This window comes from Oryctolagus cuniculus, chromosome 19 (genome assembly GCF_964237555.1).
Source record: "Oryctolagus cuniculus chromosome 19, mOryCun1.1, whole genome shotgun sequence".
NCBI lineage: Eukaryota > Metazoa > Chordata > Mammalia > Lagomorpha > Leporidae > Oryctolagus > Oryctolagus cuniculus.
Window position 1 is genome coordinate 43,165,530 of NC_091450.1, and position 22,104 is coordinate 43,187,633.

The following is a 22,104-nucleotide window of genomic DNA, read 5'->3' on the forward strand; positions in this document are numbered from 1 at the left end:
CGCGGCGACCTTGATGAGGACAGGAGGTGCGTTCAGCTCACAGCTCTGGAGCGTTCTGCCTCTGATGAGAGCCCTCGTGGCTGGGTCACGTGGGCGGCCGACATCCTGGTCGGGCAGGTGCTGGGGAAGTGGGGGTGGGGAGAGACAGAGAACTGGGGGGAAGGGTGGCACAGGGCAGGCTTGTTCTTTTAGGACCGCGCTCTCCGGAGTCTCCCAGGAGGGCAGGGCCTCTGATAGCCCCGATGACCTAGCACTGAGCCTTGGCTCACAGAGGCCCCGAGCGTGCCAGCCTCACCACCCTGAGCACCAAGCCTCCTGCATCTCCTGGGCGCCACCATTTGTGAGGCCTGGGAGCAGCCAGCCTCCCAGCCAGCAGTGCACACGTGGGGATCCACAGTGCCCCAGCCCTACAGGCGCTCAGATGTGCAGAGGGAGGGAGCCACCAGCCCCCTCCAGCCAAGCCCCCCCCCCCACTGGTCCCTTGGGGGCTCGGGGGTCGGCTTCCTCCTGCTACCTCCATGAGGTTGGAGTTTCAGAGAGATCTTCCCTCTGCACACACGGGTTGACCAGATGGACCAGGAGCGATGCTGCCCCTCCCTCCCCCTGGCTATTCTTGTGTTTGGGATTTGAACTAAAGCCCCCTGGGGCATGGCTCCCACACTCTGCTGTTTCTGCTTCATCACCCCCCACCCACCTCCCTTTACTGGATCCAGCCGGCCACGGCCATGCAGAGATTCAATCTGAGAACAGCCAGGCCTGAGATCTGGTCCAGTAAGTCAGAGACGCCCCGAGCATCACCACCCCCATCTGTGACGCCCAGGGAGCCAGGGGTGTGCAGTGGCTTCGCGGCTGAGTCTGGAGGCTGGGGGATGGGATGGGGTCGGGGGAGCCCCAAAGATTTGAGTGCCAGGCCCCAGATCAAGGCTTTAGATGCGCTGGAGAGGGGCTGAACTCTTCCGTGGGTCTCCATGGCTGCCCTTCCCAAGGAGCACAAACTGGTCTTCTCCGAAGTGGGGGTGTCGGCAGGGCTGGTCCCGCCCCGGGCGTCTCTGCAGCTGCGGGGTGCCTGGCTGGCCAGTGCTCTTCGTCTGGGAGAAGCGTCTCTGCCTTCCTCTTCTCCTTGGGGCTCTACCTCCCAGCGTCCGTCTTGTAGGGGCCCCAGGCGACGCGGGGTAAGGCCCGCCCTCTCCTCCACATGCTCATCTTTATCCTGCTTCCACGGAAGGTCACGTGCTGGGCTGCTGGGGTTCCGACTCGGACTTGGGACGCACAGCGCCTCCCCTCTCCCAGGGCGGTGGAGCTCACATCTCAGAGGCCCTTAGAGCCAGAAAGGAACCCGGAGCCTCACGTACACAGTGGGGCAGGAGGGGGCCACGGGACTCAGAATCCGCCAAAACCTGAGGAGGTGGGGCGGGGAGAGCTACAGAGAGGTCTTCCCTCCGCTGGGTCACTCCCCAGAGCTGCCCGGGCTGGCCCAGGTGGACGCCTGGAGCCAGGAACTGCATCCAGGCCTCCCACGTGGGTGGCAGGGGCCTGAACACTCCAACAGTCACCTGCTGCCCCCCAGGGTGCGCACCAGCAGGAAGCTGGGATGAGGAGCGGAGCCGGGACTTGAACCCAGGATCTCCCATGTGGGAGGCAGGTGCCACCCATGGCACCTTAACTGTTGCACCAAGTGCCTCCCAGCCAGGGTCTCCACATTGGAGGACTCATGAGTGGGTTGTACTCCCCTGGGCAGCCCCCTCCCGTGTGTGTGCATCTCCTGAGGGGTGAGGGTGTTAGGAGGCGTCAGGCACTGGGGTTCACCTCTCATCCCCCCCCACACACACACACACAACCCGCCCCAGGCAGTGAGAGGGAGCATCTCATTTGGGGTCTGGGCTTATCTCCCAGCTGGGCTGCCCCAGGGTGGGGACAGACCCCCCCGCAGGGCTGTGGTTTGGGTGTGGTTTTCCCCACCAGGGTTGTGTGCTGAGCTCGGTCAGGTCAGGTCAAGGCACCTTTAAGGGGTTGGAGCCTCGGGTCTGGGTCGTTAGGTCAATTAGGGGTGTGCCCCAGGACCAATTGTGTGCACATCACAGAGAAACTGTATGGGAACATAACAGGTTAAATGAGCGTCTGCAGCATCAGTGTCCCATATGGGCACTGGTTCAAGTCCCGGCTGCTCCACTTCCAATCCAGCTCCCTGCTAATGTGCTTGGAGAGGACCCGAGGGGTTGGGCCCTTGCCGCCCACGTGGGAGACCCAGATGGAGTTCAAGGCGCCTGGCTTCAGCTTGGCCCAGCCCCAGCTGTTGCAGCCATCTGGGGAGCGAACCAGCGGATCAGACCGGCCCAGCATCCTGTGAAGGGTATGACATCATCAGAGCCGTGGAATCACCCCTGCTCGGGGTCACCAGGGAAGGGAGTGTGGGTGGAGAGCAGGTCTGGGCTCTGACGTGCAGGGGCAGCCAGGGGTGAGCAAGCGAGACCAAGATGCCCAGAGGACTGAGTCTCGGGGAAAGGAGCCAGCTCCTCTCTGCCCGAGGTTCCAGTGAGGCCAGACCAGCTGGCCTGAGGTGGAGACAGTGGACGACCTTGGCCGGAGCAGCCGCCTCGGAGTGCCGGGAGCAAGAATCGGATTGGAGCTGGTTTCAGAGCAGGACAGCAGAGGCAGGGAGCCAGGGCTGGAGGGGGCGGGTGAGGTCGGGCATCCAGGGGAGGGCGGGGGAAAGATGCAGAAGAGGTTCTTGCCCGGACCCAGCAGGGCTGAGCCAAGCCACGGGGGAGTCCCAGGCAAAAGGGAAATCCAGTGGTGCTCAGCCCTGGCGGATGTTTGTCTCGATGTTTTCACGTGTTGCACTGGAATATGCCAGCTTTTAACACAGCCATTCAAATGCATGGCGATGCTGGCTGTGTTTCAGCTGCTTTTGCATTTGTATCTGAAGTGCCCGGGGTGCAGGGTGGGGTCCTGGGTCTCGCAGCCCAGCGGGGGGCTCTGATGATCGGCAGGTGCCACCCACAGGCTGACAGCCTCACCCAGCCCTGCCTCCTCCCCAGCTGTCCTGTACAGCTGACCCTACAGGGATCCGGGCTTGTCCTGGGGCCGGGGGCAGAGATTCCGGGGGTGGGGGTGGGGGCACAAATGGGGAGAGGGGCCGCCCAGGACGCAGGATTCCCGAATACACCAACGGGATCGGCTACAGGAGAAAGAAGAGGAAGGCAGCAGTTGCCGTGGCAACACTACGATGAGCGGAGAGGCTGCAGATGCTGGAGGAGGGGCAGGAGCACCCACGCCAGATTCAGAAATGGGTATAGGTGGCTGTTATGGTACCTGCCGCTTCCCAGAGCGGGCAGAGAGCTTTAGCAGGGGACAGCGCGCCCTCTGGTGGGCCAAGGCGGCAACGACAGCGCCGAGAGGATGGTGCTACCGGGCTCTGGCATGGCAGGCAGAGCAGAGGCGCCCGCTGGCCGTCTTGCCCGGACAGCTGCAGGGAGGAACAATGTTTTAGGAGCAAGAGCATCAGTCCTAGCCGCACACCTGCTTCTCAGCGCAAGTGAACACTTCTAGCTGGATGGGTTCAGGACACAGGCACAGGCCACCGCCCAACACCAGGGCTGCAGGCTGGGCCTCGAACTATGATTCTGCTTTTAAATAAATATTATGAAATCATTGCACTCTGAACTACGTTGCAGCACAGCTACCTTCAGGACGGGATGTTCCTTTTTCTATCTATTTATTTATATATGCTTATTTTGTGAGAGACAGACAGACGGATAGACGGAGCTCCCATTTGCAGGTTCACTCCCCAGATGCCTGCATTGGGCAGAACTCAGCCCAGGCAGATGCTGGGAACTGGGGAACTCACATCCAGGCTTCCCATGTGGTGGCAGGAACCCAGCCACTTAATCTGTCACTGCTGCCTCCCAGCACAACAGGAAGCTGGAGCCAGGAGCTGAACCCAGGCTCCTCCATGTGGGTTGCAGTTGTCCCAACAGGACAAACACCTGCCCCTGAAGCAGTTCAACCATGCTGGCCTGGGATGCATTTGTCACCGAGTGTCCCGTTAGACCTGCCTGTGCAGGGGACACCTGAGAGAGCCAGCAGCTGGTAGCAGGGAGCTGGGGGAGACTTGAGTACAGCCGGACCCCAAATGTGCTCTTCATTCCCACACAGGGCACGTGGCAGAGAGCAGAAGCCATACAGGCTCCAGTGGTTGAGCACAACCTCTGCACAAACACTGACGTCCACTTCCGATCCAGCTCTCTGCTGCGGCCTGGGAAAGCAGTGGAAGATGAGCCCCTGCACCCACGTGGGAGACCCGGAAGAAGCTCCTGGCTCCTGGCTTCAGATCAGCACAGCTCTGGCTGTTGCAGCCATCTGGGGAGTGAACCAGCAGATGCAAGACCTCTCTCTCTGTCTCTCTCTCTCTCACTGTCTGTAACTCTACCTCTCAAATAAATAAATAAATAAAATCTTTTTTTAAAAAAAAACCAAACTCAGTTACAGTCAGCTCTTGGAATTTTGGGGGGCTCTGTGTTCACGGGTTCACCCATGGCAAATGCAGTGAGGCCGTGGATGGCTGCGTGGACGCTGGTTCTTGTCATTATTCCCTGACCGGTGCAGCCTGCCAACGAGTCCCCGTGTGAAGCACAAGTGTGGGAACCCTGCTCATTTTTTTTTTTTTTTTTAATTTGTCAGGTAGTTATAGACAGTGAGAGAGACAGAAAGAAAGGTCTTCCTTCCGTTGGTTCATTCCCCAAATGGCCGCTACAGCCGGCACTGAGCCGATCTGAAGCCAGGAGCCAGGTGCTTCCTCCTGGACCCCGCTGGGGCCCCTCCCTAAGAAGCCTTTCCTGGAGTCGCCCCCTGCTCCCCCCCCCTTCCTGGAGGCCACGGTGCTTGCTAGCTGCTTCTGTCTCCATGGTAACCGTCGGTGGGGCCTGGAGCACATTGTGGGTCTTTGAAGCAATTGTTTCATGTTGGGGGAGGGGCACGAAGGGCCTCCTCTTCCAAGAAGCCTTCCAGATTCTTGGGGGAGATGGAAGACTTCCCTCACATGTGAAGTGAAGGCGATGTTGCCACTGTCTCACCAGGCCACTGTGAGGATGACGGGGGGTTGTGCTTATGACTTGCACACTGAGCTTACTGTGAACCCCAATAAAACTGACCCTGAGGGGTGGGGCGGGCGCTGTGGCACAATGGGTTAAGCCACTGCCTGCAGTGCCGGCATCCCATATGGGTGCTGGGTTCGAGTCCTGGCTGCTCCATTTCCAATCCAGCTCCCTGCTCATGGCCTGGGAGAGCAGTGGAAGATGGCCCAAGTCCTTGGGCCCCTGCACCTGCATGGGAGACCTGGAAGAAGCTCCTGGCTCCTGGCTTCAGGTTGGCCCAGCTATGCCTTTAAGTAATTAAGTATATCTATATATCTATATATCTATATCTATATCTATATATATATATAAAACACAGCTAACACTGGGGTTGTGGGGAGCAACTCGGACTAGACTGTTACTGGAATTAAGACTTATTCTATGCATCTGCTCTCCCACAATATGGCGCTGGGAGAGGAGGAAACAGCTTCTACACAGCTGCCTCCAGTTCAACCAATAAACAGCAGGACCTGCTCCTGATTGGAGGGGAGCAGCGCGCTCGGCGTGTGGGTAGCAGAGTTGGGATTGGTGGAAGAGGACTATAAAGGAGGAGAGAGACAACATGCACCAGGAACATCTATCTGAAGGAACACCTGAGGAACATCTGAGCAGCCCCCGAGAGAGCCGTCCGGCGGTGTGCTGCTCCCCCGTGGAAGTGGGGAAAGTGGCAGGGGGAACCGCCCTTCCACGGAGGTGGAAGGGTCGGTAGCCAACCCGGGAAGAACCAGCAGCAAACCCGGGAAGGGCCGAGCACACAAAAGAACAGCGCAGGGTCCTGTGTCGTTCCTCCGTGAAGAGGGGGAGCGACAGGGGTGATTTCTTTGAGGCCTTAGCATGCCATGTGTCTCAGTATCTCACACGACAACAACATATCCATGCCCCCCTCCCTCTCACTGCCAGCTCATCAACTCTGGCAGAATTTCATCTCTGCCTATTTCTATGTATCGACAGCAGGCACTCAGCAACCCCGTCGCAGAGGAAGCCGCAACCCTCCCCTTGGGATGGGGCCGCGTCCCCAAAAGCCTACGGTTACTTGGGAGATGCTGTGGGTTGATCACCCCCCACGCTTTGAGTGTACCGAACCCACTGGCCATGGTCACCCAGCCTGGCCTGCTTCAGACGTGTTGGGAACCCGTGGGGTAGCCCACCGTGGGGCCAGGGGAGCATGTGGCTCGGGGCCATGGCCCAATATGGCAAGAGAAGGATCGGGCCGCACTGCAAACCCAAGGTCGCATCTCTACTGAACGCTTATGACCATCAAACACCACTGGGGTGCAGACCAGGTGCAAGTGCGGGGGCAGGTGCTGGGCGCAGCAGCTGAGCCAATGCTTGGGGCAACTGAGGGCCTGGGTTGGGGTCCCAGTTCCACGCCACACTCCAGCTTCCTGCTGATGCACAGCCTGGGAGGCAGCAGGTGGTGGCTCCGAGAGGTGGGCCCTGCCACCCACGTGGGAGACCCAGAAGGAGTTTGAGCCTCCTGGCTTCAGGGCAGCCCAGCCTCAGCTGTTGTGGGCATTGGGGGGTGAACCCCAGAAGAGGGAAGTGCTGTCTGTCTATCTCGTTTGTCTGCCTCTATGCCTTTCAACTAAATCAACAATTTTAAAAAATGCATAGTCACTGGCGCCGCGGCTCACTAGGCTAATCCTCCACCTTGCGGCGCTGGCACACCGGGTTCTAATCCCGGTCGGGGCGCTGGATTCTGTCCCGGTTGCCCCTCTTCCAGGCCAGCTCTCTGCTGTGGCCAGGGAGTGCAGTGGAGGATGGCCCAAGTGCTTGGGCCCTGCACCCCATGGGAGACCAGGAGAAGCACCTGGCTCCTGCCTTCAGATCAGCGCGGTGCGCCAGCCACAGTGCGCCAGCCGTGGCGGCCATTGGAGGGTGAACCAACGGCAAAGGAAGACCTTTCTCTCTGTCTCTCTCTCTCACTGTCCACTCTGCCTGTCAAAAAAAAAAAAAAAAAAGCATAGTCAAGCCATCGTAAGTTGGGGGCCATCGGTACGTTTTTCCAACCTCAGCTTGGGTGAGCGCCTGGCCTGGGGCATCCAGCAGCTGACCACGCCCTCCCCCACCCTGCACCGGGAAGGGCGGCTTTCCTAGCCGTGGGTCCTGGGACTCCCTCTCTCTTGCGGATTTCCACCCCTTTCTCTGGCGCTGTCTCAGCCGCTCCATTTTTGCCTGGGCCCAGGAGTCTGTGTTCCAGCTGCTGTTGGAGAGTGAGCCCTTACCCCGTCAGGTGGCTGAAGGACGCACTCGCGGAAGCGCCGCGGCTGCCTAGATGGTGGGGTACAAGAATGCAGGGCAGTGCTGTCAACTTCTTTAAAATGCTGGAGAAAACGCCTTTCAGGGTTATGTTGGCCTTTTCAATAAAACACAGCTGAGGCTAGCCTTGTGGTGCAGAGGCAGCGTAAGCCAACGCTTGTGATACCGGCATCCCACACAAGCAGTGGTTCAAGTCCCGGCTGCTCCACTTCCCACCCAGCTCCCTGCTAATGTGCCTGGGAAGGCAGCTGAAGATGGTCCAAGGGCTTGGGTCCCTGCACCCACATGGGAGACCCGGATGGAGTTCCTGGCTTTTGACTTTAGCCTGGCCCAGCGCTGGCCACTGTGGCTATTTGGGGAGTGGACCAGCAGGGGGAAGACCTCTCTCTCTCTGCCACTCTGTCTTTCAAATATATATCTTTAAAAAAAAATGAGAGACCAGTGCTGTGGCGTAGCAGGCTAAACCTGTGCCTGCAGTGCCGGCATCCTATATGGGCGCCAGTTCAAGCCTTCGCTGCTCCACTTCCCATCCAGCTCTCTGCTATGGTCTGGGAAAGCAGTGGAAGATGACCCAAGTCCTTGGGCCCCTGCACTCCTGGCCTCAGATCGGTGCAGCTCCCGCCATTGCGGCCATCTGGGGAGTCAACCAGTGGATGGAAGACCTCTCTCTGTCTCTGTCTCATTGTAATTCTACCTCTCAAATAAATAAATGAAAATCTTAAGAAAAAAAAAGTTAAGAGGCAGCCTCCCTTACACACTGGCTCCCTCTCTAACCTTATCTGCTACTGCTCAGATGCCCCCTTCACACCGGCTGACGTAAGCCCCTGGGGAGGCCCGCGTGCATTCCTCTGGACCCACACACCTGCTGCTCCTGGTTCCCAGGACGCCCTCTCCACATTCCCCCAGAAGTCCAAACTCAGCTGCTGCCTCCTGCAGGAAGTCTCTCTGGTCCCCGTAGCCTTTCCTGTACTCAGCAAAGCTCTCCCAGGGCTGGAACTGTGGCACAGCTACAGATCTGGCCTGCAGACTCGGCGCTGGTTCCCTGTCTCGCTCCAATTTCTTCCCCCCAGTAAACTCTCGGAGAGCCCTCAGGCAGCTCCGCGTGTGGGACGCGCGCACTTTACCAGCGGGTTAATCGTGAGGCAGGCAGACCTGGCGGCTGCGGCTGCAGGGGACTCTGCCCTGATGGGGTGGGGGCCCCCGCGAGGGAGAGCCTCCCGGCTGGGGTGGGGGAGAGGGCGGGGCCTGGGCCGGGGCCAGTCCGGGTCCGGCGCTAGGGACGGAAGTTGCACCACAAGTACAATTAGTTTCAGTTTTGTTTCTCTTGCAGGCAACCAGCTACAGACAACCGGGTTCAGGCCTGGGAGTCTCTCTCGCTCCTGGAGCCCAAGTTCATCTCTGGCTAGGTACCGGGTGGGAGGCTGGACTGGAGGGAGGGGGGAGGAGAGGGGAGAAAAGGAAGGAGATGGAGAGAGCAAGAGAGCGAGCGAGCCAGAGGAAGAGGAAGGGGAGGGAGGGGACCAGGGGCCCGGAAGGCGTTGGAAGGGAGTCGGGAAGCAGCGCCGCCTCCCCCCACCCGCCCAGGCTGTGATCAGGGGCTTCCCCAGGAGACCCCTCCAGCTCCCCGAGCCCTCCCCCGCCCCCCCCGCAGGGGGAAATGCCCCCTGGCCGGCCGGCTGGGCAGGCAGCTCCTGCTTGCAGTGGTTTCTGGAATGTGCTCACCAGCCGAGGCGCGGGACAGAGACATGGAGCCCTTCCCCTCCGCCTTCTTTCTGCCTGCATCCATTTCAGGAAAAGTCGGGGCAGAAAGCAGGGCCCCCACCACCCGGGATGCCCCCCAGGGCAGGTGTATAGGTCCCCGGGGGCCCTGGGTCCCAGCCACTCTGTCCACCAGACTTGCATCTGTGTCCTTCCTGCCCGCCCCTGGTACCCCAGCCCCCAAACCACCAGGACCCTAGGACCTCGTCCCGCAGGGAGGGCGTGGAGCACACTAGCCTGCAGCCCGGCTCCCTGTGCGATCCTCGGCGCTCCAAGGTGCGGTGGGGGTGGGGGTCCTAAGTCAGGGGCTTCTCGCTCTTGCCCCCTGCACACAGGCGCCACTCCGCAAGCAGCATTTACTAAATGTGTCTCAGGAGCGGGAGGGGACTCCCCTAGCCGGAGAACAAGTGGCCCAAGACCCCCTGGGGACCAAAAGGACCTTCCTGGCCAGTCAGGTAAGACCACAGGCCTGGGGATCCTGCGGGGCTCGGGGAGGGGCCCCCTCCGGCCCTGACCGTACCCTTCTCCCAGCAGAATGGTTTCCCAGGGCTCTGCGCCCTCCCTGTTGGAGGCCCTGAGCAGCGACTTCCTGGCCTGCAAAATTTGCCTGGAGCAGCTCCGGGCACCCAAGACACTGCCCTGCCTGCACACCTACTGCCAGGACTGCCTGGCACAGCTGGCCGATGGCGGCCACATCCGCTGCCCCGAGTGCCGCGAGACCGTGCCCGTGCCGCCCGCCGGCGTGGCCGCCTTTAAGACCAACTTCTTCGTCAACGGGCTCCTGGACCTGGTGAAAGCCAGGGGAGACCTGCGGGCAGGCAAGCCAGCCTGTGCCCTGTGCCCTCTGGTCGGGGGCACCAGCGCCGGGGGGCCGGCCACGGCCCGCTGCCTGGACTGCGCCGACGACCTGTGCCAAGCCTGTGCTGACGGGCACCGCTGCACCCGCCAGACCCACAGCCACCGCGTGGTGGACCTGGTGGGCTACAGGGCAGGCTGGTATGACGAGGAGGCCCGGGAGCGCCAGGCTGCCCAGTGTCCCCAGCACCCGGGGGAGGCCCTGCGCTTCCTGTGCCAGCCCTGCTCGCAGCTGCTGTGCCGCGAGTGCCGCCTGGACCCACACCTGGACCACCCCTGCCTGCCCCTGGCCGAGGCAGTGCGCGCCCGCAGGCCAGGCCTCGAGGAGCTCCTGGCGGGCGTGGACAAAAACCTGGCGGAGCTGGAAGCCGCCCGGGCATCGGAGAAGGAAGCGTTGGCCCGGCTGCGGGAGCAGGCGGCCAGGGTGGGGCTGCAGGTGGAGGAGGCGGCCGAGGGCGTCCTCCGGGCCCTGCTGGCCCAGAAGCAGGAGGTGCTGGGGCGGCTCCGGGCCCACGTGGAGGCTGCCGAGGAGGCTGCCTGGGAGAGGCTGGCAGAGCTGGAGAGCCGGGAGCAGGTGGCCCAGGCGGCCGCCGCCTTTGCCCGCAGGGTGCTCAGCCTGGGTCGCGAGGCCGAGATCCTGTCGCTGGAAGGAGCCATCGCCCAGAGGCTCCGGCAGCTACAGGACAGTCCCTGGGCCCCTGGGCCAGCCCCATGCCTGCTGCCGCGGCTGGAGCTCCACCCTGGGCTCCTGGACAAGGACTGCCACCTGCTCCAACTCTCCTTTGAGGAGCTGCCGCCCCGGGAGGATGACGAGAGAGCAGGTGCTGACACCCAGGGAGGGGACGGAACCCAGAGCCCTAGAGAGGACCGGGCCGAGGCCCAGCCCCTGAAAGAGGAAAAAGCCCAGGCAGCCCCGGAAGATGGAGGCTCCCAGGCTCCCAAAGAGGACACCACGGCCAAGGTGTCCCAAGCAGAGAAAGCCCAGGTGACCCCGAAGGAGGACAGAGCCCAGTCGCCCCAAGGAGACCGAGAATCCCACATGGAGAGGGGTGCCAGGGCCAACAAGAAGAGGAAGTTTAAGGGCAGGCTCAAGTCCATTTCCCGGGAGCCCAGCCCCGCCCCGGGGCCCAACCTGGAAGGCACCGGCCTCCTGCCTAGACCCATCTTCTTCTGCAGCTTCCCCACGCGCATGCCGGGAGACCGGAGGTCCCCACGAATCACCGGGCTCTGCCCCTTCGGCCAGCGGGAGATCCTGGTGGCAGACGAGCAGAACAGGGCACTGAAACGCTTCTCCCTCAACGGCGACTACAAGGGCACCGTGCCTGTCCCCGAGGGCTGCTCCCCGTGCAGTGTGGCCGCCCTGCAGGGGGTGGTGGCCTTCTCTGCTGGTGCCCGGCTCTACCTTATCAGCCCCGAAGGCGAGGTGCAGTGGCGCCGGGCGCTGAGCCTGTCCCAGGCCAGCCACGCGGTGGCTGCGCTGCCCAGCGGGGACCGGGTGGCAGTCAGTGTAGCAGGCCACGTGGAGGTGTACAACATGGAGGGCAGCCTGGCCACCCGCTTCATCCCCGGGGGCAGGGCCAGCCGTGGGCAGCGGGCACTGGTGTTCCTCACCGCCAGCCCCCAGGGCAACTTCGTGGGCTCAGACTGGCAGCAGAACAGCGTGGTGGTGTGCGACGGGCTGGGCCAGGTAATCGGGGAGTACCGGGGGCCGGGCCTGCACGGCTGCCAGCCGGGCTCCCTGACCGTGGACAAGAAGGGCTACATCTTTCTGACCCTCCGAGAAATCAACAAGGTGGTGATCCTTGACCCCAAGGGGTCCCTTCTTGGCGACTTCCTCACGGCCTACCACGGCCTGGAAAAGCCCCGCGTGACCACCATGGTGGACGGCAGGTACCTGGTCGTGTCCCTCAGCAACGGGACCATCCATGTCTTCCGGGTTCGTTCTCCCGACAGTTAAAGAGGTCGGGGTCGGGGTCGGGGTCGGGGTCGGGGTTGGGGCCGGGGCCGGGGCTAGGGTGGGAGGGCAGGGGAGGTCAGGAGGGGAGCAGGGTGGCCCTTGGGGTGCGGTGGCCAAGGAGGGGGCCCGTTTTTGCATAGGGCAGGGGCTGGCAGCTTTTCAAGGTGAGATGCTTGGGGACAGGGACCAAAGCGGCGACTCAGCAGCAGGGGGAGGGGAGCGGAGCGGGGTGAGTGCTGTGTCTAGTTCAGGTTTCTGGAATCGATCGATGTGTTATTCAAAACCATTCCTGGTGGAGTAGCCGAGGCAGAGTCCCGGGAGCTGGGCCAGGGCGTCCTGGAGCCCAGGAGGGGAGGCCAGACCAGCACATTCGGGAAGGGAGCTGGGAACCCAGCCCCTCTCAGCCTTGCCCGGGCGCACACTGGGTAGAAGAGGCCTGAGATGTGGAGCTGGCGGGGAATGACCCCATCTCCCCGGTGAAGCGCAGGTGCAGGCACCGGGGTAGGAGGCCCAGGGAAGCCGAACCCTGCAGAGTTGGGGTTCTGAGTATGAGCAGTGGGGAGCCCGCCACGCCGTGCTGAGGGCTGTGGCGTCTCCACAGGGCAACACTTGCGTTTGGATGGCTTTGCGTTTCCTGGAGTCTAGTTTTTATTTCCTCTTTGTTTTCCAGCAAAATTCCTTTTGGGAAAGGTTGGCTTTGGTTTGACCAAACTAAAGGGGAAAGGAAGGACCCCCCAGGATCTTAGGAGCCAGGGGTGGCGTTGGGGGGAGGGGGAACCTCGCCCGCTGGGAAAGCAGTGCGGCGGGAATGGAGCCAGTGGGAGGTGAGCCGAGACCCCCGGTCCTTTCTCTGGGCAGCGGTGGCGATGGCCGTCGAGAGGGTGGAATCGAATGTTAGCATTGGGATGGGGAAGGAGGGGTGAGGGGCGTTTGGAGTTCAGACGCAGGCAGGGCATCAGGGCAGGAGAGGGGGCATCCTTGGTAGGAGGCCTGTCCTTGTTTGTGGAGACCCTGAGGGACAGCAGCACCGTCCGAGTGGACAGGCTCAGTTAGGGAAAGACGGGAGACACACGTACAGCGCATCATAATGGAGATTTCAAAAAAAAAAAAAAAAAAAAAAAAGCCGGTGAGGAAAACTGCGCAGAATTGATTGGATGATGGAGAGCGGCGAGACTCCGAAACGTGCAGGGCCGCCCGTGGGCCGGCTGGAAAGAAACACACATGGGCAGGCTGCAGCCAGATGCGAGCAAAGTGAAGCCACTTGCATTCCTCAAAAGTAAGCTTTCAAAAATGCTGTGGAGAAATCCGTAGGCTCTTGGCACTGTGTAACATGATATGTGAGGGAGAGGAATTTGCCAATACTTGACAAGTGTCAAAAAAATGTAGGAATGCCTTATCTCACTTTGGGGAAATATATTCTGGGAAAATAAACTCAAAAAAAGAAAGTTGCATAGTGACAGCCAGTGACCACCTGGTATATTACAAGTCAGTAACTGGAATTGCCCCAATGTGGGGTGATAGCTAAGTACATTGCGGTTTTTGGGAGAAGGAGCTACTGTCTTTGTACATGACAGTCTGAGGACTATTTGCAAGACATAGTTGTGTGATGCAGTCATAAGAAAGAGAGAGAGAGAGTGAGAATCTGGAATAACCATCACACTGTGATAACAGGGTAAAAGTATGTCTGACTCGTGGCGGAGTGGAAGCAGGTTCCGGCTCTGTACATAGTGATTAGGGGGGGATTGGGGCCCTTTGGAGTTCTTTAGTGCTTTGATTCAGACCTGCATATTTCTACCGCAGTGATGATTAGCCACGGGGTAATGTACATGCTCCAATATTTATGAAAATGCACCTCTTTAACACCATTCGGGAGTAGCTATTGGAGTTGGGAGTCAATGTGTCCGTTAGCACAAATGGCATTGCCCTTTCTGAGAGGAGACGGGGGGCCTGGGGAAGGCAGTCCCAGCTGGGCGGGGCTCTGCAGGTAGGCAAGGGCTTGTGTGGGTAGGGCCGTGTGGTCCCCTGGTGCGGGACCCCCAGAAGGCAGGGGGAATCACGTTGATGTTGGACCACTGGGAACCAAGGGCTGGTTCTGCAAAGCCGACGTGCCTAGGACTAGGTTGCATGAGGCTGGGGACCATGTCTGTTTTTGTTGCAACTCTCTCCCTGCAGAGCTGGCTTAGTGGTAGCTCATGGCAGGAATTTAGCAAATGCCTGTGAACTGAGTTAGTATCAGGAACAGGACGAGACGGTGGTAGGAGCTAGCCTGTCTCAGCCGCCATTGTCCCAGCCAGCCAAGTGGTCCAAAACCTCAGCTTGTGGCGATGTGGACATGGTCTACCAGTTGCCCCCCGACCCGGGGCTCCACACCAGAGAGGTGAGATTGGGGTGTATTGGGGGGAGACATGGCCTGTGGGGGCCATGCACCGTTGGGTTGGGGCAGCAGGTCGCCAGAGCTGTGTAGGAACCATGGGCAGAGGGCCTGGCTGGGGAAATGGCTCCAGCCGCGTGGCCCAGCCAAGAAACAAAGCAGTAGCAAAGATCTTCAGGAATGAGGTGTCGCCTGGGTGCAGGAGAAGTGCGCAGGTGGGGCAGCCAGGGGGCCTCCCGGGGCGTGCTGGGAGATGAGGGAAATCCCAAATGTTCTTCCTAATGAGGTAGGAAGGCCCAGAACCCTGGTAATATGGGAAAGGTAGCTGGTAGTGTCGAGCCAGCACCTTAACCGTGACCTGCGACTCCTGGTGAATCCCACAGGAAGTGCCGCCCGGCACCGAGGGAGACGTCCCGGGTTAAGCCACAGGTGTTAAGAAATCTGGAAAGACACAAGCCCTCCCCTACCCCACGGGGGACAATGACAAGTCCAGGTTGGGCAGGGCCTGGTGGAAGGAGCATGTCCCTGGGGTAGGGAGGAAGGGAATGGAAAAACCTCTTTCCTAGTCTTTGTGTGGAAAAGCAGGAAACGAGGAAGGTAGCAGAGACCTGGGTTGTATGCTGGCTCTTTCCTTTATCCCTTAACCCCCTCTGAGCCTCCCCGTGTGCGTCTGTGACATGGGAATAATTAGTATCCACCAGGCCTGCCCTCCATCCCTGTGAGCTCGAGTGGGGCTGTCAAGTGTGCGCTACTTGGAAACCTCCCTGCAGCCACCTGCAGGAGCCACAGGCAAGGACACGATGGGCATTGCAGAAACAGAAGGGACCAAGGGCCAGCTTGCCGGGACTCAATGCCATTCCTAGAAGCCAGCTGAGAGTCAGACGACTAATTCAGGACCAAGAACTCTAGCTTTTAGAAAAAAAAAAAAATTAAAATGGCAAGCGAGGCCCAAGCTTTTGATAGTTCTGAGAAGCAGTTTTCAGGAGGGAATAGCTCTCCTTTCACTCGTCTTATTATTACTGTGTCTGTGACGTCATAGCCTAAATCTACAGAGATAAAATTCCACAGAGGCGGAAGTCCGAGAGAGAAGCCAGAAGCCTTCAGGGGAAATGGGTGCGCTTGATGACCTTTGTGGATTTGATTTGTCTCTTCCCTAGCGGGCCGGCTGGGAACATGAGATGGAGGTACAGGCTTCTGTGTTGGGGAGGAAGCCGTGTTGGACCAGCTGGGGCAGGCAGCACACAGGGAGATGCTCTCTCCAGGGGAGAGCCACGTCCGGGTGCAGGCTTGGGACGACAGGTAACTTGGGAGCAGGTGTCGGATCCAGCCCGCCCAGCGGGCTCATGACTACAGTTTAATTAAACGGATCAGGATGGGACCGAAGAAATAGGTTTGCTAGGGAAGATGCCAGAGGGCGTGCAAGACCTCACCCGAGGGCTGGGTGAGGAATCTTGGGGACTAGAGAGGGGGCCTGGGCAGAAAGAGAGGAGAGGGAGGCTTGCGGACAACCTGGCTGACCGAGGCTTGGTCACTGGTGTGTTTGTGGCGTCCGCCCAGCCCGCCTCTCTGGTTGCCATGGGGAAGCTGTGAGCTGTGAATGTATCTCTTTGTATTTTACATCTTTCCTCTGTTTCTGAATAAAGCTCTTTTTGGAAACGTCACACCTTGTCTCAGATGGCTTTGTGGGTAGGTGGCCCCTCAGTCACTCAGGCCTATTTGACAGTGAGAATCGGCGCTCCATGGCCACCCAGTGGCGACTCCAGGATGGCCACACACATTTCTTGGGGACAGGAACAAGAGCAGCCGGTCCCCCATCTGTGCTACCACCCTGTCCTGTTGGCCACTCCCTCCTGCAGGGCCTCTGGGAAGAGATGTGCACCTTTGGGGCCAGCAGGTGCCTGCCTGTGCCCATGGGTGGGGGCGTCCCCCACAGGCTGTGGGTGAGGGGGCACGGAAGAGGGTGGCTGTGCCCACAGGTAGGGAGGCAGGGGTGTGACGCAGAGGGTGTGGGTGAGGGTGGACAGAGGGTTGGCTGTGCCCACCACATTGGTCTTTACCAGTTTTCTGGTTTGCAGGAGCCAGGACAGCCAGGACAGCATCTGTGGCCTCCACCCAGCACGGGTCCTCCCTGCAGGGCTGGGGGCACCGGAGCCCAAGCCACTCCCCTGCCCAAGTCTCAAGCAGCCTCCTCCATCTCCCCTCTGAGCTTCCCTGAACTGGAAGAGGAAAGCCCTTGGGCTGTGGCCTCCTGGTCAAATACAAAGGGTCAAATCCCAGCAACTGAGTGTCGGCCCCAGCCGCTCCCAGAACCCCAACCGCTACAAAGTAGGGACCACCCCTTGATTTCACAGACAGCGAAGCTGAGGCCGGGCACCGCTTGCCGGGGAGAAGATCCAGGTTAGGGTTTAACGCCAAAGCTCCCCTTCCCAGCGTTAATCAGCTGCCCCTCCGTCCTCCCAGACCGCTCTGAGCTCAAACCACACCTGGCTCGACTCTGTCCTCCTGTTTGTAAAAACAGGGTGAACGACGTGAAATTCGGGCTTCCTCCTCTACTGTCACCACTCCCCCCCCCCGCCTATCCCAGGCCCCATGCACCCCACTGCTGTTCGCTGAGCCCCCGAGATGGAGGGGGGTGACAGCCGAGGAGGGAGTGCTTTGAATGGCTGGGCCAGCACGCAGCGCCCTCCGCGGCTGTGGTGACAGCCTGAGCAAGAATTCCGCATTCATCATGGGATGACTCAGCCGGCTCGGGCCGGGCGCCTCTGAGCGTGACTCAGCAGCCGAGGGGGCTGGGTGGCAGGGGAGCAGGCCTCCGTCCATGTGAGCGGTGACTGGCGGAGAACAGCCTGTTCCCAGCTCTAAACCCCAAGGCGGAGCGTCCGCCTCTGCGGTCAGACACACGAGGGCCTCATGTTCCCAGCCATGTGGTCACGCTTCCTCCCTGAGACCTGGGGGCTGCCTCCTTCTCCATAGCCCTAGGGAACCGCCTTGGGTGCTGCAAGAGGCCTCTCCCCTCGGCACCGTCTTTCCCGGGTCAGGCCGGCCTCCCAGCGAGAGCAGCAGGGGCCCCCGCGTAGGGGTGGCGAAGGCGGGATGTGTCACAGGCTGGGCACAGGCTGCACAGATGGTCACAGCGTCCTGCTCTGCTCCTGGGGGCTGGGAATGGGGCTCACTGGGCTTGTTGGTGCTCAAGGACTCAACTCAGAAAGCATCTCTTCTCATTGGGAAATTTCCCAAAACCCGAGTAGCAGGTTAGGGACAGTCTGTCAGCTCATCGGGAGAAAGCAGCCTGGGCTGGGGGTTGTGACGCAGCGCGTGAAGACGCTGCTTGCGACCCGCACGTCCCATAGGGGACTGCCTGGGTTCCAGTCCCGGATCTGCTTCTGATCCCAGCATCCTGACAATGCATCCTGGGAAGGCAGTGGTTCCCCTGGGGCAAGGGGGCATTACTATAAGCCCTGTTTGAAAGCCGAGGACGGCCGGCGCCGCGGCTCACTAGGCTAATCCTCCACCTTGCGGCACCGGCACACTGGGTTCTAGTACCAGTCGGGGCGCCGGATTCTGTCCCTGTTACCCCTCTTCCAGGCCAGCTCTCTGCTGTGGCCAGGGAGTGCAGTGGAGGATGGCCCAAGTGCTTGGACCCTGCACCCCATGGGAGACCAGGAGAAGCACTGGCTCCTGCCATCGGATCAGCGTGGTGCGCCAGCCGCAGCAGCCATTGGAGGGTGAACCAACGGCAAAGGAAGACCTTTCTCTCTCTCTCTCACTCTCTCTCTGTCCACTCTGCCTGTCAAAAAAAAAAAAAAAAAAAAAAAAAAAAAGCCGAGGACGATGAGGTGAGACTTAGGGTACTTGTGCAAGATCACCAGGAGCTGGGCACGTGTCACTGGACAGAGGCCAAAGCCAGCCACGGCCAACCTGGGCCAACTTCACCACACCCTGACGAGGGCTGTGCACCAGGCCATTCGGGGAAGCCATGCTCCACTGAGCCTGTTCTGGTCAATATTTTTCTGTGTTGTGGCTTCTTCCGTGTGGGGAAGATCGTCTTCCTTGTAGGAGAACAAGGGTTGGCAGGGCCCTGGGACAGAGAGAGGACAGGGTTGGGGGTGAGGTGGAGGGAGCCAGGCCGATTCCAGCTGATGCAGACCCGGGGATGTAGCAGGTGAGGCTCAGGTTCCTGTCACCCACGTGGGCGACCTGGATTGAGGTCCTGGCTCCCGGCTTTGGACCAGGGCCATGGCGGGGCCCTCCCTGCCCTCCACCTGCAGTCCTGGACTTGTAGGGTGAGCAGGGCCTCCCCCGCACTTGGGCTCCCCCTCGGGCACCAGGAAACTTGCAGCAGAGTGATGCGTGCGACCCTCTTGGTGTCCTGGGAGGCACCACGTGGTCTCGAGGGGAAGGAGTGAGTGCTGGGGAGTGAGCTCCAGCAAAGGGCATCTCCTGCCAGTGTGGCAGTGGCAGGCAGAGAGCCCAGCCTGGGGGCCTGCATGCAGACACGGGCCCACGCTTCTGCCTCGCCCTCTGCCCCTCGTCCCGTCTCTGCCCCAGGCCTCCATCAACTCTTGTTTCCACCTCTGGGCCCCTTAAGTAAAGCACCAGGACCCCAGAACATGGAAGAAGGAAGAGCAGCCGCAGGGAGATGGGAGCAGCCCCGGGGGCGCGCAGGCACCAGCTGGGAGAGACGCAGTGCCCAGTGCTGGAGAAAGCTCCGAGCCCCCTCGTGCTAGTGTCGGGGGCCAGGCAGCCTCGCCGCTGCTTCTAGGGGAGCAGGGGTGATTCCCTGTGGTCCACCAGGGTGTTCCTGGGCAGGGCGCTGGGCCAGCTCCCGCCTCATCAAGGCATCACGACTGGAATTCCCCCAAAGCTCATTTCCTACCATTTAATCCTCCGCCGAGGACCACAGCTGCCAAGTCTGCCTCCCAAAGCCGCTGCTGGAACAGAGCCCACCTCCAGCCCCTCCCTGCCCCTGCCCACAGCGCCCCCTTCTGGGCCTTTGCTCCCTCCTCTCCAAGGGCGGGGTTCCTGGCACAGTGGGTTAAGCCACTGCCAGCGACGCCTGGCACCCCACAGGGGTGCCTGTTCAAGTCCCAGCTGCCTCACTTCTGACCCAGCCCCATGCTGATGTACCTGGGGCAGCAGCAGCAAACGGCCCCAGTGCTTGGGTCCCTGCCTCCTATGAGGGGGATCCATTGCTCACTGGCTTTGGCCTGACAGCCATTTGGGGGGGGGTGAACCAGAGGATGAAAGATTTCTCTCTCTTTCTCTACCTCTCCCTGTGTAACTTTCAAACAAATAAAATCTTACATTTTTTTTTTTTTTAATAGAGCAGGGCTTAGGGCAAGGAACATATCGTTTAATCTGAGCTCCGCCATCATTCACTGGGCAACCTCTCTGAACTTCTGTCCTGGGGGCCCCAGACAAATACACGAGACTAAGAATGGAGAGGCACGGATGCTGCCTCAATGTGCACCTGCTCGTTCCTGCCCTGGCGCCTTGGGGCCCTGCGCCTTCCCCCCACCCCTTTCCGAGACCAAGCTCTGGGGCTGGGTCTCGTGCACTCAGGCATCAGGCCACGGGCCTGCCTCCAGGGACCCAGTGGAAACAGCAAGTGTCAGAAGGTCACCCAGGCCAGGGAGCACGGCCCAGCACCTGGACATCAGCTGATGTCTGCATAGCACGGACTGACCGGTCCATCAATACGAACCGGATAACACAAGAAGCAAGGCAGGAAGCCGAATGCCAGCTTCCTGATGGACAGAGACGCAGTCCCCAGAGACCCAGGTGGACACCTCTCTCCAGGGGGCCTCCGGATCAGAACCAGATCCGGTGCTGGGTGATCTCAATGGCTGTTGTCATCTGACCACACCACCACCACCACCATGACCACCACCACCACTACCACCATGGGACAGGCCGACCCTTGCCCCGGGGGGTGTGGCCACTGGTGTGCACCGACTCCCCCGGCTAGTCTGGATGCCAGCACCAGATGGCACCTCTCTCTGGATGCCCTTCCCCAGGCCCAGCTGAAGCCCCCCACCCCCATCACCCATGCTGGCTTTTTCCTCTACACAGAGGCCCTGGCAGTTCCCCCATCAAGTCCCAATCAGAACAGCATCCGCTCCTCTGAGGTTTCGCCCAGGTCTCCCTAATTGGATCTGGGCTATTCTCAGACAGACAGTCTCCTAGGTAATTTCCACAGAGAGCTAATATCCTCCGCTAAGCTGGGCTTCTTCCTAATTGAATTCCCAAATGCGGTGTTGGGCCCAGGCCCCGTGCACACCGCGCAGTGGCGAGGGACGCAGGTAGAAAGCAGACCCGCGCCCACCAAGCGGTTCTGACCCCCGCAGGGCTTCCAGTCCACTAGATGTGCATACACCAGGTGCCATCCACACCTAGACATGCAGCTCAACGGAGAAGCAGCTTCGGAAAAGGGTGGACCCTAAGTGGCCGGGAGGAGGACAATGCCAGGGGCCAGTAGGCTTGGAGGGGCAGCCGAGAGGACCCCAGAGAGAGGCAGGCGTTGGGAGGAGGAAGCTCTGAGTGCTCCTACGTAGAGCAGGATGGAATGAAGACGCTGCAGAGGGGGGTGAGGGGCAGCTGTGCCCCCACGCCCCTCGGCAAGTGCTGGCCGCGCTCCCCTCTCACCCACAGGGCTCCTGTAGGCGCCTGTTGAGAAACAGGAAGTCCAGGGAGGCCTGCGGTGAACACAGCCCTGGTGGGTGCCCTGTCCTCACAGTCCCGTCCACCCAGACGGTGGGACCACGGAAAACCTTGTCTGAGAGGAAGGGCTGGGACACTCTGCCCAGGCCAGGAGAGGCGGCCCCCCTGCCTTCCACCTGCTGCGGGGCTGCTTCGGCCAGGAAAACCAGGGCTGTGATACAGATGGGACACGACCTCTCACCTGCCAGCTCCCTGCAGTTCTCAGAAGTGGAGGCAGGGGGTTCCCAGGCTGGGACTTTCCTTCTGGGCTAAGCCCCCGCCTCCCAGCTCCACGCCACTCTTCCTAGGTAAGCCCTGACCCTTGATGACAAAGGGCCCCTGCACTCAGACGCATGATACAACCAAAGTAAGGGCTCAGGAGGAAAAAAAAAAAGGGGGTACCCCCACATAGCCCAGATCCCAGAGACCCTCCGTGGTCTCTCTGTAAAACTCAGAAGGAGCTGGCCCACAGGGACCCTGACAGCTGCCCCTCTGCTCCCTGCAATGGTCTGATCCTTAGCAAAGCTGCCCAGCCAGGGACTGGAGGGTTCAAGAGGAAGAAGTCTCTGCCCACAGGGCCTCTGGCTGACCCCGGTCCAGTGGGAGCTGTCTGGGGCCGGGGCCAGCCCCATGGCAACAGAGTGAGCTGGCAGGCCCAGCTGTGCTGGAGGGACCAGCTGTCGGCTCAGGCTGTGAATAACGGGAGCCTCATCGCCAGCCCGGAGCTGCAGGGGAGGGAGCACCTGGTACACAGGTGCTGACTCAGACCGCAGGTCCAGGCAGGTGGCTGCTGGGCAGGGAACGGGGAAGCTCCTCCAGGCTCCCACTCTCTGAGCGCAGCCTCAGGATCCTGGGCCTCCGGGCCCTTCCACCCAGTTCTGGCTGAAATGTCCACCCCACCCCACCCCTCCTCCACTCTGCGCCAAAGTCCAGGTCCAGGTCCACCCCTCTCTGGATTCCCATCTCATGTGTCACTCAAGAGGCACGTGACCTTGATGACCTTGGAAGCTTCGGATCCCTGGGACAGGACCCTGAGGCCCCCCGGGCTAAGCCGGGTCTCCAGCCCCGGCATC

General features: G+C 60.6%; 1 protein-coding gene across 2 annotated transcripts; it reads left to right on the forward strand.

The window, feature by feature from the left end:
- The first annotated feature begins 8,646 nt into the window (after window positions 1–8,646).
- On the forward strand, window positions 8,647–15,993 carry TRIM56 (tripartite motif containing 56). Of its 2 annotated transcripts, none has more exons than XM_017338765.3 (3): window positions 8,647–8,797; window positions 9,485–9,604; window positions 9,681–15,993. In XM_017338765.3, exon 3 carries the CDS (start codon window positions 9,685–9,687, stop codon window positions 11,959–11,961), a length of 2,277 nt encoding a protein of 758 aa, XP_017194254.1. In that variant the 5' UTR covers window positions 8,647–8,797; window positions 9,485–9,604; window positions 9,681–9,684; the 3' UTR covers window positions 11,962–15,993. The 2 variants fall into 2 exon arrangements, with proteins under 2 accessions (XP_017194254.1, XP_002722861.1); XM_002722815.5 differs by having other exon boundaries at window positions 9,684–15,993.
- The last annotated feature ends 6,111 nt before the right edge of the window (window positions 15,994–22,104 follow it).